This window comes from Cherax quadricarinatus, chromosome 13, assembly GCF_038502225.1.
Source record: "Cherax quadricarinatus isolate ZL_2023a chromosome 13, ASM3850222v1, whole genome shotgun sequence".
NCBI lineage: Eukaryota > Metazoa > Arthropoda > Malacostraca > Decapoda > Parastacidae > Cherax > Cherax quadricarinatus.
The window spans coordinates 6,196,154-6,216,441 of record NC_091304.1 but is presented as its reverse complement, the minus strand read 5'-3'; the positions used below and the strand labels follow the sequence as shown (position 1 = coordinate 6,216,441).

Below are 20,288 nucleotides of genomic sequence, written 5' to 3'. Positions count from 1 at the left end.
TAAACATCAAAATGTGATCTAAGTGACTTTGAAATGTGATCTAAGTGACTTTGACTGAGGAATGATTGTTGGTGCCAGACGGGGAGGTTTGAGAGTCTCGGAAACTGTTGATCTCCAAGGATTTTTACCAACAAAGTCTACAGTTTGCTGAAAATGGTGTGAGAAACGCTAAACATCCAGTGAGTGCCAGTTCTGTGGACGAAAACACCTTGTTAATGAGAGAAGTCAGAGGAGACTAGTTCAGGCTGACAGGAAGACGAAAGTAATTCATACAACAGTGGCATGCAGAAGAGCATCTTTGAATGCACAACACGTTGCACTTTGTAGTGGATGGGTAGGCACCAGAAGATCACACTGGGTTGCCCTTCTGTCAGTTAAGAACAGAAAACTGGCACAGTCTCACCAAAACTGGACAGACGAATCGTGATTTCTGCAGCGACATGTAGATTGTAGGGTCGTAATTTGGCTTGAACCTTTGGGGTATGGTGGAATGGAATATTCACAGCATGAATGTGCAGCCGACAAACCTGTGCCAAATGCATGATGTTATCATGTTAATATGGACCAGGATCTCTAAGCAATGTTCTAAGTACCTTCTTGAATCAATGCTACGAAGAACTGAGGCTGTTCTGAAGGAAAAAGGTGAGCCCTATCCATTACTAGAAGAATATAGCTAATGAATTGTCCCCAGAAACAAGCTGGGGTATATGCAGATTAAGATCGCAATCAGCAGGATTTCGAACTGCGTCTTGGGAGTGTCATAGCTCCCCAAGTGACACTTTACACCACTTAGTCGCAGATGCCACCAAAATCTAGGTAGCCCCTTTCTCACCAGTGAGCCTCAGGCATGGTTTCAAGCTATTTCATTCCCCCATTTCTCTGTATATACCTCCTCTTGATTCTGCATGGTGCATTGATATAAAATCACTCGTGTAGACATACAATCAGGAAGACAATGAAATAGCTTAAAACCATACTTGAGATTCACTGGCGTGCCCGGGGTTAGGAGGAAAATTTGAAGCGTCTGACACGGAATCTGTTTCACTACAGTTTCTCAAGGGTCGTGAAAAACTAATCCTGGATGTGATTTGCAGGCCCAAGACCTTGATAGAGAATACAGTAAATTTCTATCGGACGAAATTCATAAGACATCTAGATAGGAAAATGTTGCATTAATGGGAGATTTTTAACTTTAGACAAATTGATTGGAGCAATTTGACAGGAAATCTTGAGTGTAGTAGCTTTCTTGATACGATGCTAGACTTAGTTCTTGCCAACAAGGAATCACTAATTAATAATCTTGAGGTTAATGATGAGCTTGGGAAAAGTGATCACAATATATCAGTTTCAACATATCATGGACTTACCTTTATAACTACAAACGAATCATTGTTCCTGACTTCCGCTTGGCAGATTTCATAAGACTCCGAAATTACTTGGGTGGGTTGAACGGGAATGACCTGACCATGAGTCAGATAGGTGGTGATGGTTGCCGACACGAGACATTTTTCAAAGCATAGATTTAGCTGCTCAGACTAGTTATGTTCTAAACAGAGAAATTAGATCAAACAAAAATGACCGTAAACGGATAAACTGTCAACAGTTTAATAAATGTGTAGTATTATATAAGTGAGAGTACCATTTATAGTCATGGTCCCTGGCTATGCTGTTGTCACGGGCTACTCCGGTTAGCCAGCTAGCCGACAGCCAAAGCTCTCGCTTCTTGTTAGGCTTCGAAACGGGTAGATGCAGACAAGCTGGGTTCTCCAGGTAATCACAATATAAGAAACCCCATCATAGGTCAAAAGAGAGGCATTTATAGGCGAATCAAAAGGGAAGATAAGCAGTTAAGAAATCAATATATTCAACTAAAAAAAAATAAAAAAAGGAATAAGAGAAGTAGAGATCAGGGACAAGATAGGCCCGCTCGAAATCTACTCGGGTCAGCTCACTGACAGTGATAAGGAGATATGTAGACCTTTAACACTTCTTTCCTCTCAGTTTTTATGCAGGAAGATACTAATAAAATTCCAGAAATAATGAATTATGTAGAACACAACGAAAATAAGTTATGCATGATCAAAGTCACTAGTGACATGGTTCTCAGACAAATAGAGAGAAAAGAAAACCCAACAAATCACCGGGCCCTGATGAACTGTTCACGAGGGATTTAAAGAAATTTAAAGAGCAACTTAGCAAACCCCTGGCTTGTCTTTTCAACATATTTCTACAAACTAGCATGATGCCTGATAAGTGGAAAATGGCAAATCTACAAAGCAGGAGACAGATCCTTAGGATCGAACCATAGACCAATAAACCTAACCTCTACTGTGGGAAAATTGATGGAATCAATAATTACCGAGGCTGTTCGAAGCCACCTTGAGAGACATAAATTGATTAATGAAGCTTAGCACGGTTTTACAAAGAGCGTTCCTGCCTTACGATTCTGCTAACTTTTTTCACTAAGGTATTTGAGGATAGGTCACGGTAATGCATGTGATATGTGAAACTGTGTATATGGACTTTTAAGACTTTTGATATAGTTCTACGTCGGAGGTTATTAAGGAAAGTAGAGACTCATGGGATAGGAAGAGATTTTTTTTCCTGGACAGAGACGTAGTTGACAGATAGGCAACAGAGAGTTTACATAAACGGGGTGAAATCAGAGCGGGGACGCTTCACTAGCGGTGTTCCACAGGGATCAGTGTTGGGCCCTTTGTTGTTCACAGTTTACATAAACGACATAGATGAGGGCATAAATAATGACATAAGAAAGTTTGCTGACGACTCCAGAATAGAATTAATTCTGACAGGGACACTAGAACGCTGCAGGAAAATCTCAACAGACAGATGCAGTGATCGTAGTGGCAGATGCAGTTTAATGTAGACAAATGCAAAGTTCTATGCGTTCGAAAGGAAAATAACCATAACACTTATTATCTAAATAATGTAGATCTTAATATTACTGATTGCGAAAAAGATTTGGGAGGTCTGGTTAGCAGTAATATAAAACTAAGACAGCAGTGCGTGTTTGCAAAAAGTGAATAGAATTCTTGGCTTCATATCAAGAAGTATAAATAACAGGAGTCCTCGGGTTCTCAGGAGCCTTCAGCTCTAAATATCGTTGGTTAGGCCTCATTTAGATTATGCGCTGGAAAACGCACAAAAAAGGGATGCCAAAGTTGAAACCTGAATCAGAAATCTTTCCTACGAGGATAAACTGAGGGCCCTGAATCTGCACTCTAGAGAGACGTAGAATTAAGGAAGATGTTATTGAAGTGTATAATGGAAAACAGTTATAAATAAAGGGGATGTAAATAACGTGCTAAAAGTATTAAACCAAGACAGGACTCGCAGCAGTTGTTTAAAGCTGAAAAAAAAATTAGATTTAGAAAGGATATAGGAAAATACTGGTTTGATGAATTGAACAAACTCCCGAGTAGAGTCATTGAAACTAAAACGTTATGTAGTTTTAAAAATATGTTAGACAGCTACATGAGTGGGTGTGGGAGGGTGTGAGTTGGAACTGACTGACTTGGACCACTAGGTCTGATGCATTGCTTTTTCCTTCTTAAGTGGATGTGACTTGGTCCTGACTAACTTAGGCCAGTAGGTGATTTGGACTTGAATAGTTTGGGCCAGTAGGCCTGCTGTAGTGCTCCTTCTTTATGTTTTTATCTGTGGCTGAGTGATCTAGAGCGTCACATGGGGAGCTATGGAACACTGCGCTAGCCAAGGATTCGAACCCATGTTGTACTGGCCTGCCTCATAGTAAGCGAGAACCACATAACGCTTTAAACCACAGGACCACCCAACCCTAGCTTACCATGAGGCAGGCCAGTACAAAACGGGTTCGAATCCTTGGCTAGCGCAGTGCTGTTATTGATCAATTCCACTCGTCCGTGGTTAGAGTAATATAGATACCAGGTACATCTTGCTACTTCAACTTACACTTAGGCCACACTATACATCCATGTACATGTATACGTATATCATGGTTCACGATACGCTAAAAGATTGACGAGCTGTCTTGCATATTTCTAACTAATCTTTAGTGTTGTGTTACTCTAGTTACTTCATCTTCGCTTGTTTGCACTGTGTATGACTAGTTGCAGACTTTGCAAGGAATTTTATAAATCCCGTGTGCATCAAGAACGATAATTAGAAGTAATCATAAAAAAATGTAGCGGGGGGGGGGTAAATGTGTATTATTTTCTTTCCCGGTCTAACAGGAATTCCTATTTAATTTTAGCTGACAACTTGCGTTCGCGCTGGCAATTTTTTTTATTAACTCTGAAAAATTGGGAAAGCCTGGATGAAGGGAGAGTAAGGTATGAAAGGAGGGAAGAAGGCAAGGAGAGATGGAGAAAAGGAGTGAGTGAGAGAGAGAGAGAGAGAGAGAGAGAGAGAGAGAGAGAGAGAGAGAGAGAGAGAGAGAGAGAGAGAGATGCTATTATGAGAGTATTAAGTAAAAAAAAGGTCGTCTTCACAAGGATTGTCTAAAACCTAGATCATTAAAACTCAAGTACCGAGAACCTTCATAAGTGCTCTGGCATTAGTGTGTTTCCGGGTTCTCTGCTTCTGCTGCTGTTGCTGCTGCTACAGACACTACTTCTGCTGCTGCTGCTGCTGTTGCTGCTGCTGCTACACTGCTGCGACAGACACTATTTCTGCTGCTGCTGCTACACTGCTGCAACAGTCACTACTTCTGCTTCTGCTGCTGCTGCTACACTGCTGCGACATACACTACTGTTGTTGCTGTTGCTGTTGCTGGTACACTGCTGCAACAGACACTACTTCTACTGCTGCTGCTACTGCTGGTACACTACTACGACAGACACTACTTCTGCTGCTGTTGTTACACCGCTGCGATATACACTGCTGTTGTTACACTGCTGCGACATACACTGCTGTTGTTACACTGCTGCGACATACACTGCTGGTGCTGCTGCTGTGTGACTAATATCACAGGGTAGGAATTTACGCCAGGGATTCTTTAAAGTCACAATCTGCATCCCAGAATTTTCAGATATTATAGCGCCTAGAGCTCAGTTTAAGCTTCCCGATGATGGAATGTTTGTGTACCAAGTATGTCCCATAAGGAAGGAACTCTCCATATTATATTTTAACACCCAGGATGATCTTTCGTCTGATTTTAAAAGCACTTAGCCTTCAATACTTCGAGTCCACAGATGTCCTAAAATAAGAAAGATAGAGAGAGACGGACAGAGGGGACAATCTACTTCCAATCCATTTCAAGTTTTCTCCTCACAGATTAACATTTCACTTCAAAGCAATAAATCTTAATACAAATCGCAAAGAAAATGCAAATAAGATGTATAAGAATACCTTCTTGTCTTCCTCCCAGTCTTCAACACATTTTAAAGACCCAACCAAGACTAAAATAGTTACCAAAGATCCCGTTTCCTTCCTCTCTCCATTCCCAACCCTTCTCACAACCGTACTTCATCACACGAATCTTCAGCGTTGTTGGTCTGTGTATGTCTATTGAGGTAATGATGTTATTATCATACATGCTGGCATGAAAGACTTATTAAAGTCTGGTGATATTATAATAAATAGTGGAAGCAAAGTTGGGCTGAGAAGAAATGCTACTCTTTCATGTATCTTAACAATAATAATAATAATAATAATCATAAACAAACTGCGATACTCACAGCGATAGCTGCGAGTAACTGCAAAAGGCACTCCATCCACATCGCTGCTAATCTGATGTCTGTTGAGTGGGTGTGAATGGATGAGCCATTTGCCGGGCGATTTAGCTAATGAAGTCAGATGCGTATGTCGTGTTTGGGGACGGTTGGACGACACCCTGGTCCACACCCACTGTTTGACACTCATTATGCCCCTGCTTATGACCCCCTACTCCCTAACTCCCACCCCACCCCAGGGATATATAATGGAAGAAGGACTGGGAAACCGGGGTCTCATTTGTGGAGCAGGGAAAGAGGGTGACTGGAGATTTTGCCTTTATGTGTGGAGGACAGCTTAGAGCAGTGGTTCCCAAACTTTTTCAGCTTGTTACCCAATTTAACATGCCACATAAAGCATGTTACCCCTTTCACAAAATGTTGTTATTATTGATATATATGGCTAAACGTGAACGTATACAGCCTCGCATACTCTGCTAATCCTAGCAAAACCATTGAAAACGTAAGAACCACACATACATTATATATAAAATTAATAAGAGCTACAAATTCACAGTATCAGTGGGTAAATACTAACTATATACTGCACAGGGCAGTACACATACATACCAGCTTATGTCTACCTCGGCTGATGCTCACAGATAAACTGACAGTGTGAAATAGAGGCAGCCTCAGGAAGTGAGTGACGCGTACTGGACAGGTCGATCTGGGCTACTGAGTGACTTTTGTCCTGAAGCATACTTGTCAAAATACTTTTGAGTTTCCACACACTTAGTTATATATTTCTTCTTTTCTAATACTGTATATTAGTTTTTGATGTTTATTATTTGGTTTAACTTTATTACTTACTTATAATAGGTTTACTTTACAATTTTATATACTAAGACAAAGTTAACAATAATCCTCATACCGGGTACCGCATTGTTTTCTTGATTTTCAGAATTCATAACTTTTTTTCTGTCACCCCTCCATTACCCCCCAAAAATGGTTAAATTACCCCCAGGGGATAATTTACCCCCAGTTTGGGAACCACTGGCTTAGAGGAAGGAAATATTTTAACAGGGAAAACTCCTGGACCCTCCTATAAACCTATACTTGAGTAGTATTGTCCTGAATTGTGACACACCTACTCTTAAAGCTGGGTATCAAGTTAGTATTTACCTCTTCCTCTTCCAGTTCACTACACTTCCTTGCCACCTTGAGACTGAAGAAGTAGTTCCTGACATTCCTAAGACTGTGTTTTCAATCTTCCATCAATATTCCATTGCATTTGCTCCTCGTATGTCAAAGAATTTGTCAATGTATTTTGTATGTCGTGATTAGATTTCCTCTCCTTCACTCTTCTAAATGTTTCTAGATTAAATTTGCTCAGTCGATTCTTGTGTTTCTCGCAGTATAGCTCCCCTTCTTTGGATCAAACCTCAGTATCTGCCCACTCCCCAGGCGCTACATGACATATATACCTAAGGATTTAACACTTCCCATCATGATGATGATGATAACGATGATGATAATACGAATAACAATGGCTACAATATTACTACTACTACAAATAATAATAATAATAATAATAATAATAATAATAATAATAATAATAATAATAATAATAATAACATAAACTATTTTTAGTATTACGTCCTCGCGTTCGTTCACTAGGCAACATCTCAATCAGTGGAGCACAAGGGAACACAACACACTCGAAGACTCTTCGGTGCCTGCCATCAGGAATAGCCCTTAATAAAAGACCAAATAGGAACAGACCAACAGGTCTATAACAAGAATGTCTATCGAAAATAGACAATATGTTTTACCCCCTATGGGGGGGAAAATAAAATCATTTTTTTATGTATGCAAAAGAGGTCAAGAACGGTCAAGGGTTACAGGTTACAGGTCTGAGGTTAAAGGTCAAAAGATTACAGATATAAGGTCAGAGGTTTTAAGGTCAAATTTCGTAGGTTAAAGGTCGACGGTCACATGTTTCAGGTTACAGCTTAAAAGTACTTGGTCGAAGGTACACTAGTCATAGTGTGAGAATTCATCAAGTATAATAATAATAATTATTATTATTATAATTATAATAATAAATAAAATAATAATAATAATAATAATAATATATATTATTATTATTAATATTATTATTATTTTTAGGGAAGCGCGAAACCTGTGTAGATTTATATTTTTCAGTGTCTGAAGAATGCCAGGCACTGAAGGTCGATCCGAGGAAGAAAATGAACGCTCCAGTCCCGTGAATCAAGAACTCTTCACCAGCATCAAAGCAACTTCCCCCGCCCATCCAGTCAGCTCTAACCTTACGACTGATCACGCTATTTTTTTTTTTTTTTGTTCCACCGCCACGAATTTAATCAATTCTTCACAACGTGGTCTTTCAATCTTGTCTCGTTTTCACCTCCTACCTTCTATTGTATTTCTCCACTCCTCTTTTCCCACGTTTCTTCTGTCCTTTCTCCCTTATTCTGTTCTTCCGATGTTTGCTCTCTTGCCTCTGTTTAATATTTCGGCCATTCTTCCCATTTCCAGTCTTCCACCTTCTTTACTCCTTATTGCTTTCTCTCTCCCAGAGCTCAGTTCCCCTTCTCTTTATTTTCAATTCGTTCTCTGTATTATTGCCTCTCCAGTTCCTTCTTTCTCCTTCTCTATCATCCTTTGTCTCCTCTATATTGCTTTCCTCTACACGCTTTCTCTTGTGCATCTTCTCTTTGTCATTCCATTTAATTCGGTATTGATTACATTTTTGCTTTTCCTCCGGGTTTTTAACTCGATAATTTGCATTAGACTAATTACATTTTCTATAATACTTTTCCACTGGCAATAGAAAATGGGAAGTCGCAATCCAATAAAAAATGGGCACACAATTTTTCTGCGTTTATGCAAAATTAATAATTGATATCAGTAATAATTATAATAATTCACTGGTCAACACACATTGATACCATGCCTAACCCTTCTAGGGTAGGGTAGGTGCCTGAGCCCGAGCCTTTAGCTCATAAGACTGTCATTCCCATTAGCCCCTTTGGGGCGGGGATGGCAGACCAGAGAGGCCTAGCTTGTGGCTAGGCCTGGGGACAGTTGGTCCCAAAGATGAGGAGGTACTTGTGCCTCCTCCCATGGGAGACTTAGGTCTCAGACACTCCCTAAAGAGGGAGTCAAGGCCGGGCCACCACTTGGAAAAGGCCCGGGCCGGGAAAATACCGGCTAATCTTTAATAATAATAAATAATAATAATAACTGGTCAACACTCATTTTCTGGCCAATTATATTACACCGATTTATGGGTAAGTTTGTGATGCTGATTTCGAATATATCATCGGTTTTGTTTGTTTGGCTCTAGTTTTTGATAAATTTGGTATCCCATTGAAAAATACAAAAGATGTGAAAAATATATTGATCAGGCGGAGCTAACTTACAAATCGCATTAAAATGATTTTTTAGATCATGCAAAAGTCAAATCATGTAATATATATACTAGAACTTCATTCTATATAACAACAGATTACCATAGCAAGATCATTTTGATACCACTAATTACTGCATATGAAACCGTTGTTTGTGCAATTGTTTCTGTGCTGGTCATCAGCACAGTCTAATTGAGTGAGCAATTGAAAGAGATGCATATTGGTTACTATTGTGCAATAAGACACATTTCAAGCTTTTAATGGAGCTGTCTATAAACAACCACCAGTCTCCTGGTCAATATTCAAGTCCCGTTCGAAGAAGTCCAGGGATGTAATTGCAGTATACAAATACTTCATCTTGGTCGAAGTAAGGAAGGAATTCAATCTCTCTTGTCCGATATGTTGTTATTTTAACTTCTTGTAGTAGACAGTTCTTTTAGTCTAGATGCTAAAAGTTCAGAGGCGTCCTTTGACAGTCTGAGGTCACGCATCAGATCACTGAGTTCTGGGAAGAACTGCTGAGCTGTTGAAATGCTCACTTCATATTCACTTCCACTGCTATCACCTGTGTTACATCCTAAACCCTGAGTTTCTTCAACATCTGACAACAGAAGGTCAGGTAGTGTTGTAAACACTGGTATGGTAACGTCTTCACTGTGTGGCACAGATCTTGCTGACTACAAATCAAGGTATTCCCACTTGACTTTCTTGCATCGATTGAAACCTTTCACATTCACAATACAGAAATAACAATCGTGGTGGTGGTTTCTCGGCTCCACACCACAGGCACACCGAACTTTAAACTTCTCCTTTGCCTATATTTCCACTGTCGTAAGCATTCCACACAGGGTTAACGAACCATATAGGGAGCCGAAGACCTGTCTTCTTCTCCAAGTGTCAGTCCAAAACAACCAAGATAAGCTTGTTTTACAAATTCAGATTTTTTCTTTGTTTTTTTTGCAAAGAGTATTTGCCACAAATGTAGCAAAATGCATTGGGATTGTTTAAGCAGGCTCTTCGTGAAGAACTCATGTTCATCTAGAAAAAAAAAATAACAAAATAGAGATTACGATATTGTCAGGTGGTCGTTGTTGATACAACTGATTTCCTTAAATGTTAAATAATTCAAAAGTTAAATTTCAGCCTTTATTAAAACTATCTGTATATACAAATTGTAATTACATATACACGCTCACAAACTAGAGCAAGTCTTAAAAGCCTAGTGATATTGTCGAATTCAACAACCTCAAAATACCATAAATACCTTCAAATATCTTTGGCAACAAACAAATTGCTCTTTGTTGACCAATAATAATAATAATAATAATAATAATAATAATAATAATAATAATAATAATAATAATAATAATAATAATAATGATAATAATAATACTGCGTCTCCACACGTCTGGCATGACAACTATTGACTGACTGATGGTGGACGTTTCTTTTTTCTTGAGATACACTACCTTGCTGGGTAATGGCCAGTGTAATAAGTAAATATTATTGACGTAAAAAATATAAATATAATCACAATGACAGAAACTATATTAAAGGTTAAAGGTACTGATTAAAGTGATACATTAGCTTATAATAATAATAATAATAATAATAATAATAATAATAATAATAATAATAATAATAATAATAATAACAGTGAAATGCTTGACTTTTTTCAATTCTTTTTGTATGAGTACACCGAAAGTTGCATATATCTTAGTGCATACACACTGGAAATTCACTTTAATCCATAATTTAGGTGTTAATATTCTCCAGGTTTGTAGTGTGCAGATGATATGCAGCCTTAATGACATTCCTGTGGTCGATAGGCTTTAAACTCAAATAATTAACCAACCCTCTTTCAGTGTATGTATACAACCTTTAATGTTTATTTTAGTGATAAAGTTGTCCTAAATGTTAGCGTGGATGTAAATTTAGACTTTATGACTTAGTCTGTCGGCCTCAAATTAAATAGACTACCCAAGATTTTAATCATAGCACACCTGCTGGACCATCAGGCGAAGCAGCAGCAGCAACAGCAGGAGCAGCAGCAGCCTCGTGCAACAAGAGCAGTAGCAGCCTCGTGCAACAAGAGCAGTAGCAGCCTCGTGCAACAAGAGCAGCAGCAACTGCTAGCAACAGCAGCAAGAAGAGGAGCAATTGTACCATGCCCAGCAGCAGCTGTCAACAGCATCAGCAAGTGCCAGCAGGAACAGCAGCAGCCACCAGCAGGAACAGCAGCAGCCACCAGCACGAACAGCAGCAGCCACCAGCAGGAACAGCAGCAGCCACCAGCAGGAACAGCAGCAGCCACCAGCAGGAACAGCAGCAGCCACCAGCAGCATTAGCAGTAGCCACCAGCATTATATGTAGTAGCAGCAACAGCAGCAGCAGTAGTGGTAGAAGCAGCGTCAGCTATGACAGTAGATAGGTAGCAGCAACATAAGAAGCAGTAGCAGTTGCAGCAGCAGCAGATACCAGCAACAATAGAAGCAGTAGCAGCTGCATCAGCAGCAACAACAACAGCAACATAAATCCGCTATTTACATACGCCCTCATATTGCTCCATCTCACCTCTTCACGCCAGAAAACAGGAATAACACATGGATATCCCCCATTTCCGCTAAGTATACCTTTAACAGATATTCATCCTGGTCCACATAGCACCTGCACATGTAGTCAACCACTGATATGGTACACCAGTTCAAATGGTCCATCGTTGATGCCTGACATCCAGTAGTATATGTTGTATATAATTAAGCGGCGCATGGCATGCTGGAGACTCGGTCCTCCGTCTGCTCATCAGTACCCGCCTCCATAAGAAGTCTATAGATCAGTGGCTCAGATGGTAAGGTGACATGTACGCTGTGTGGTCACTTGAGGCGGGACAGTATCGTGGGGTCGAATCCTGGCCTGCCGCAGTTTGGTAAATGATTCAAAATCACTTGTTTCGTGATATATATATATATATATATATATATATATATATATATATATATATACTCATTGAGAATAATTTTAAACAGTAATAATCTTTGCTGATACAATGAACAACGATAATTATTTGTCCGGTAATATCAACAACTTAATTTAGCTTACGCACCAAAAAAAAAAAAAGAGTAAAAACACTACAAAGACAGAGTTGTTGAAATTTATTTGCCGTGATACGAAAATGAGTGACACAGGTTTGAGTGATTTGTTATGCTTCGTTGCTGGTATTTAGGGAGCGGCAAAGGAAAAGAGGGAAAGGGGAGCAATGGAAATGACTGTTAAGGGAGGCTAAGGGAAGACAAGGATAAAAGGAATGGCTAAGGGCCACAAATGGGTTGTCAGGGGGATATGTATAAGTCGAGGAAGAACTGATGAAGAGAAGGAACAGTTCCCCGGCTGGAGTTAACATAAGAAACAATTACAAAACAAGATTTTGTGTAGAGTTTTATCATAACTAGGTAAAGCTCCACACAAAGAGAAATGTCTTCACAATGAAAGCTTCACCACTATTGTTGGGAGGATGCTGTTTACGTCCACAGAGGTCGGTGTAATTCACTTTTAACCCCTAATTTTCAGAGGAAATTTGAGACGATCTCTCGGTTCCTCCTAGACCGTTAATGGTCCGTCACAGACGGAAACGTTATCGAAGTCTGAGTTAATAAAGAGTGGAGAAAAATGATTGACATCGTAGTGAAAAAAAAACGTGCATTTAAAAGACGTATGGCAGATGTTTCGCTCCCGGTTGAACCTTACCAGTCCTAATAGAGCTCAGTAGTGAATGAAATGTAGATTAATATAAAATCTTGCTTTACCTTCCATGTCATTATGCCTCTCATCTATTTTTTGCTCAGTTATCCAATGCTGTTTTACCTCTGATGATTCTCTAATACAATGGTTCTCAGCCACGGGTGCATTCAACACCACGGTGTGTGTGTGTGTGTGTGTGTGTGTGTGTGTGTGTGTGTGTGTGTGTGTGTGTGTGTGTGTGTGTGTGTGTGTGTGTGTGTGTGTGTGTGTGTGTGTGTGTGTGTGTGTGTGTGTGTGTATTTTGCAGAACCACTTAAACAAACGCGAACCACGTCAGTATACGTCACATACACATCCATGTTGACCTGGTGTCTTTCACCTGTTGCAGCTGGTTCACAAAACAAGACAGTCATTACACTGTTGATCTATCAGATCACCACCACCACGCACGCAGAATCTAACCACTGTAGAGCAGCAGGTATTGTCAAGTATAAACCAGGGCACGGGTGGGGTTTGAACCCATGGCGAGTGAGTTGCGATTTTCTTGAGTCAGACCAGCATGTCTAAATGCATTGTAGAGGGTCTCATGTCATCTTAACCTGATTATGTTTTAGAGTTTATCATATCAACATGGCTAATCAGGTGCAGAGTTTATCAGATCATGGCTTGATACAACTCTATACGGGGAGAAATGCCACCTGATTTAACTCAAAACATAGCACAACGCTGTCTGTAACAAAGCTTTTCTCTGTATCAAGTGTATCCCATCCAATGTCACCACACCTCTGTATACTCTCATGCCGGTGTTCTCTACCGCAGGTGATCAAGGACTCACAGCTGTTCTTGGTGGTGTTCGTGTTGCTGTGCGTGGACGTGGCCATCATGACCACCTGGCAGATCGTCGACCCCTTTTACAGGGAAACCAAAAAACTGGCACCTTATGTGAGTATTGAAAGAGGGGCTGGAAGAGTAGTCAATGTTGCAAGAGTACGAAGAATTTGTGATCATAAAATACGGTAAGGAGGTGGGAAGGAAGATTAAGAAAGGAGGGAAAATGTTGATATAAGGTATGAGATAAGGAGGAGCTGGAGGAAGAAAAAATAATAGTGGCCTAACCCACTTTGATTTTTAAATGTACGTATAGATGTTGAACATATGAGGTTGGAGGGAGGAAGTAAAGGGGGTTTTGTGTTCAAGGGGCATGAACGTGCAGCAGGCATGTGCGAATGTGTTACGAGTGAGTGGAGACGAATGGTTTTTGGGACTTGACCAGCTGTTGGAGTGTGAGCAAGGTAATATTTTGTGAAGATATTCAGGGAAACCTGTTAGCCGGACTTGAGTCCTGTAGGTGGGAAGTACAATGCCTGCACTCTAAAGTAGGGGTTTGGGATATTTTGCTGTTTAGAGTGACATCTAAGCTGCCGTATCTGCGAGACAGTGATAGTGCGAATGATGGTGAAAATGTTTTATTTTCGGGTCACCTTACCTCGTTGGGAGACGGCCAGCGTGTTGAAACAATATATATATATATATATATATATATATATATATATATATATATATATATATATATATATATATATATATATATATATATATATATATATTCCTTCAGAATAGAGTCGATGTGATCACATCGACTCTATTCTGAGGGACTGATTAACTCAAACTCCTGATCTCCAACCATTCTTCTCTGTATTGGACTGAGGAAGCCACTGGTTGACGAAACGTGTTCACAACAAGGATACGCAAGTGTCACACAAGTGTCTAAGTTAATTGAGTTACCTAAGCTTTACGTCGACAAACTCAGCTTTAATATGTGTTGCAGGTTCAGTGGGTTTTATTAGCGTTTTATTGAAGTTTATTGGATTTTTTTTTCCAGTTTTCTCTGCTTTTGCTACTTATCTAATGTTTATTCTTTAATCTTTATCACTTTATATATCCTTCTGTTTGTGTCTGTCAACTTTCATTATTTTTTTCACAACAATCCTTTCCTCGTCTCATATAACTTCTCATATCACTCATCTTACTCGTCACTTCACTTCTTACCTTACCTCACTCCTCACCTTACCTCACTCCTCACCTTACCTCACTCCTCACCTTACCTCACTCCTCACTTTACCTCACTCCTCACTTTACCTCACTCCTCACTTTACCTCACTCCTCACTTTACCTCACTCCTCACTTTACCTCACTCCTCACTTTACCTCACTCCTCACCTTACCTCACTCCTCACTTTACCTCACTCCTCATCTTACCTCACTCCTCACTTTTCCTCACTCGTCACCTTACCTCACTCCTCACCTTACCTCACTCCTCACCTTACCTCACTCCTCACCTTACCTCACTCCTCACCTTACCTCACTCCTCACCTTACCTCACTCCTCACCTTACCTCACTCCTCACTTTACCTCACTCTTCACTTTGCCTCACTACTCACCTTACCTCACTACTCACCTTACCTCACTCCTCACCTTACCTCACTCCTCACCTTACCTCACTCCTCATCTTGCCTCACTCCTCACTCCTCACCTTACCTCACTCCTCACCTTACCTCACTCCTCACCTTACCTCACTCCTCACCTTACCTCACTCCTCACCTTACCTCACTCCTCACCTTACCTCACTCCTCACCTTACCTCACTCCTCACCTTGCCTCACTCCTCACCTTACCTCACTCTTCACTTTACCTCACTCCTCACCTTACCTCACTCCTCACCTTACCTCACTCCTCATCTTGCCTCACTCCTCACCTTACCTCACTCCTCATCTTACCTCACTCCTCACCTTACCTCACTCCTCACCTTACCTCACTCCTCACCTTACCTCACTCCTCACCTTACCTCACTCCTCACCTTACCTCACTCCTCACCTTACCTCACTCCTCACCTTACCTCACTCCTCACCTTACCTCACTCCTCACCTTACCTCACTCCTCACCTTACCTCACTCCTCACCTTACCTCACTCCTCACCTTACCTCACTCCTCACCTTACCTCACTCCTCACCTTACCTCACTCCTCATCTTGCCTCACTCCTCACCTTACCTCACTCCTCACCTTACCTCACTCCTCACCTTACCTCACTTCTCACCTTACCTCACTCCTCACCTTACCTCACTCCTCACTTTACCTCACTCCTCACCTTACCTCACTCCTCACCTTACCTCACTCCTCACCTCACCTCACTCCTCACCTTACCTCATTCCTCAACTTTCTATTGTATATCAATGACATAAATACTGAAAAGATCAAGCAATAGACACACGTCCAACATCTAAGTATCTTCATTGTGCAGATGTTTCGCCATCTAGTGACTTCATCAGTACACGGACATGATCTGAAGAATGTAGAAATGTATACAGAAGACAGAGGAAGACTAGGTAATCAGTCCCCTCAGTCCACTCATCACCTGCTCCTAGACTGAGGGACTGATTACCTCGTCTTTCACAGTCTCCTGTATATATTTCTACAGTCTTCAGATCATGTCCTATTGATAAAACCAGCGGAGGGCGAAACGTCTACAAAGTAAAGATACCCAGATGTTTCACATGTGTCTAATTCTCCCTCCTCCTCTCCTTTCCTCACTTCTCACTTTTCCTTCCTCATCTCCTTACCTCATTACCTCACATCATTTCCTTCCCTCCTCACCTCACATCTAACAAGACGCGATTCCCAGATAATCCAGCTCATACGTCTCACTCTGGTGGCCAGCGTCAACACTATTTCCCCAAATATGGTTAAACTTGGCGATCCTCCGCGTTACATCTTAATTACTCTTGCGTAATTACAGCAGGGAGTGGGGGAAGAGGGGGGCTTATGTGGGTGTGGAAGGGGAGAAGTGCCTGGTTATGTGGGGGGGGGGGGAGGATATGTGTCTCGTGTGTGTGTGTGTGTTTGCGTGTATGGAAAAGGGATACATAGTCATGTTTTTCGTATGTAGGGGAGATATACCCGGGTTTCAGTTTCCAGCCTTCTCACGGGTATATTCCTTTTTTTTCAGATGCGAGGTGATATACTCGTTATACCAGAGAACGAGTACTGCAAGAGCCAAAAGATCTCCGTGTTTGTAGGCTGCATATACGCGTATAAGGGGCTACTAATGGTAAGTATATACGCCTATTAGGACCTACTATTTGTGAGTATATGCGTCCGTAAGGATATTGGTGCATGAATACGTTTAATAATTTTTTAATTAGTATATACGCCTATTAGATGTTACTTATGGTGAATATATACGCTCATAAGGTTTAATTAATAATGAGTGTATATGCGTGTAAGGGTAAGCATATACGCCTGTAGGAGTCTATTAATAGAAATAATATATACATATAAATGTTTACAAATTGAACGTATATTTGCATAATGGATCTTGTCATAGCGAGAATATAGGCCTATTATATTTTAATATTTCCGAGTATATAGACATATACTGGTATAGTGTTGGTAAGGATAAACATGTATGAAGGATTAAAAATGGGTTGGTATATACGTATATATGCGTAATGATCTGGTAATGATAGGTCTATAACTCTCGGTTAATGGTAATGATAGACTCTGACGTATAATTTATGATTGATGTAATCTGGAATGGCTGTTTCTGTTGAATTGTCTATCGTGAATACGTTAGTAGCGTCTGTATTTATGATAGATATTGTCGACAAACTGCGATTGTGCGAGAGATTTTGAAGATGTCGGAGTGTGATAGATGTTGCAATAGATTGCTAGGCTGCTACAGTGTGATAGATGTTGCAATAGATTGCTAGGCTACTATAGTGTGATAGATTTTGCAATAGATTGCTAGGCTACTATAGTGTGATAGATGTTGCAATAGATTGCTAGGCTGCTACAGTGTGATAGATGTTGCAATAGATTGCTAGGCTGCTACAGTGTGATAGATGTTGCAATAGACTGCTAGGCTGCTACAGTGTGATAGATGTTGCAATAGACTGCTAGGCTGCTACAGTGTGATAGATGTTGCAATAGATTGCTAGGCTGCTGCAGTGTGATAGATGTTGCAATAGATTGCTAGGCTGCTACAGTGTGATAGATGTTGCAATAGACTGCTAGGCTGCTGCAGTGTGATAGATGTTGCAATAGACTGCTAGGCTGCTACAGTGTGCTAGATGTTGCAATAGATTGCTAGGCTGCTACAGTGTGATAGATGTTGCAATAGATTGCTAGTCTGCTACAGTGTGATAGATGTTGCAATAGATTGCTAGGCTGCTACAGTGTGATAGATGTTGCAATAGACTGCTAGGCTGCTACAGTGTGATAGATGTTGCAATAGACTGCTAGGCTGCGACAGTGTGATAGATGTTGCAATAGACTGCTAGGCTGCTACAGTGTGATAGATGTTGCAATAGATTGCTAGGCTGCGACAGTGTGATAGATGTTGCAATAGACTGCTAGGCTGCTACAGTGTGATAGATGTTGCAATAGATTGCTAGGCTGCTACAGTGTGACAGATGTTACAATAAATTGCTAGGCTGCTACAGTGTGATAGATGTTGCAATAGATTGCTAGGCTTCTACAGTGTTGTAGATTTCAACGTCTGTTTCCATTGAGACAGATTTTGTGAGTTTTTTTTATTACCAGACAATAGATTCTATTAAAGCTTCTAATTGTTGAAGTGTTCTATTGAAACAAATTTGATAATGTTGTATAAAAAGAATTTTTTTTTTTTTCATGTCTTTTGCAATTGTCTTGGCATTGATGAGGGTTTTTGAAACACCGAAATGTTTGTAAAATAAATGAAGGTGTTAGGGTATTAAATTAAGGTGCTTACCACGGCTTAGGTATTCCTGTTCCTTAATTGTCTTAGATTCCCATGAGATGAGTCTCTTTCTGAGGTTATATATATAGGAGGAGACAGGGAAATGATTATTGCCCAGGTGACGTGTGGGAATGTCTGATATAATGGGATAGATTATCACCAGGTCAGGAGGAAGTGTTACTGGGAGCCTTGTATCGTCTGTCAACTTCCCACGATAGGTTATACTAAGTCTTAGCCTCTTGGGCTCTACCATACTTCATAATGAACTATTCATGGAGTCCGCCCGACCACTAACAGTTTTTTCATCCAGATTGTTGCTTTTTTTTAACCTCTATGAGAGAAATTTTCTGCCATTTTTGAGACTTATTTGCGACTACGCCCTCTTGTCCTTGGTTTCCTCCTTTCAGATATCTCTGCTCTCACTCTCACTCTCACTCTCACTGTCCCCCTATATCGTGATCATGGCTTCTCTAGTTCTTCTGTCCCATAAAGTCTTACATAGGCCACTCGCCTCCTCATCTCCAGGACTAGATATAAATCAGCTTCTGACTATTCTCTAGATTTTAGAAAGGATTCAACAGGTATTGGTTCCGCACTGCTGCTTACTGTAACACACTTCTGACGTACTTCGTATACATACTTCTGAGGGACTCTTTTTCAGTGACTTTCCCAGTCGCTCCCTTCGCTTCTGATAACCTTTAAAACCCCTGGGTATTTTGTCTTCACACACACACACACACACACACACACACACACACACACACACACACACACACACACACACACACACACACACACACATACACACACACACACACACAAGGCTCTTAGAGCAGGGGGAGAGAGTGGACCTAGTAGCGAATGGTGAAGAGGCGGGGTCAAGAGCTCTGAATCGACACTTGCAACCACAATTAGATGAGCACACACACACACACACACACACACACACACACACACACACACACACACACACACACACACACACACACACACACACACACACACACACACACACACACACTCACACTCACACACACACACGTACGTCTTTTTACACCCACCAGTGCTTAACATTCCCATTCGGCAAAGTAAGCCTCACATTCCAGACAGATTTAACGGCGGAACGCGGATCAATAGATATCCAATTCAGCAAATTTTAGCTCCACGCAAGGTTATAAAAACACTCAATAAGTGTCCCATAAAGAGATACGAACTTATCCTAAAGTCGTAAAGAAAATGGAATGCACAGGGAACCAGTTTGTTATTCGTAAATATAGTGTCCAGTTTATTCCCTTAAGTGTACTTACGAAATCCAGCACTTACTTTTATTACGACTTGAGGGTTATAGGGAATGGAAAATGGCATACAAGTAGACAGTTGATAAAAAGTTTTTCTTTAAACCAAACAAAGCATAAAAAAGGGAAAAGACAAGGTAAGTTACTTGACTGTATCGTTAACAAACTGAGAGACAGAGAGATATAGAGAGGCAAAAGAGGGAGTGAGAGAGAGACAGAGGGGAAAAGAGGGCTGAAAGGGGGGAAGGGGAATTTATGGCACCTGGCGTGGGTGCACGGGTGCGCGGGCGTGGGCGCGGGCGCGTGAGAGCCAGGTGGCACAGGTTAGTATTGAGCTGATGTGGTGTACGGATGACCAGAGCTCCAGACTAATTGCAACATTAGTCAAGCGGTTC

General features: G+C 40.7%; 1 protein-coding gene across 7 annotated transcripts in view; it reads left to right on the top strand.

Annotated features, from left to right (window-relative positions):
• LOC128688501 (uncharacterized) overlaps nt 1–20,288 on the top strand; it is a 784,466-nt gene that overhangs the window by 692,454 nt on the left and 71,724 nt on the right. For all 7 annotated transcript variants that reach the window (XM_070084425.1, XM_070084432.1, XM_070084431.1 and 4 more), the window contains 2 exons: nt 13,643–13,765; nt 16,826–16,927. In XM_070084425.1, the coding sequence (XP_069940526.1) occupies nt 13,643–13,765; nt 16,826–16,927 (225 nt within the window). The remainder of the gene's footprint in view (nt 1–13,642; nt 13,766–16,825; nt 16,928–20,288) is intronic.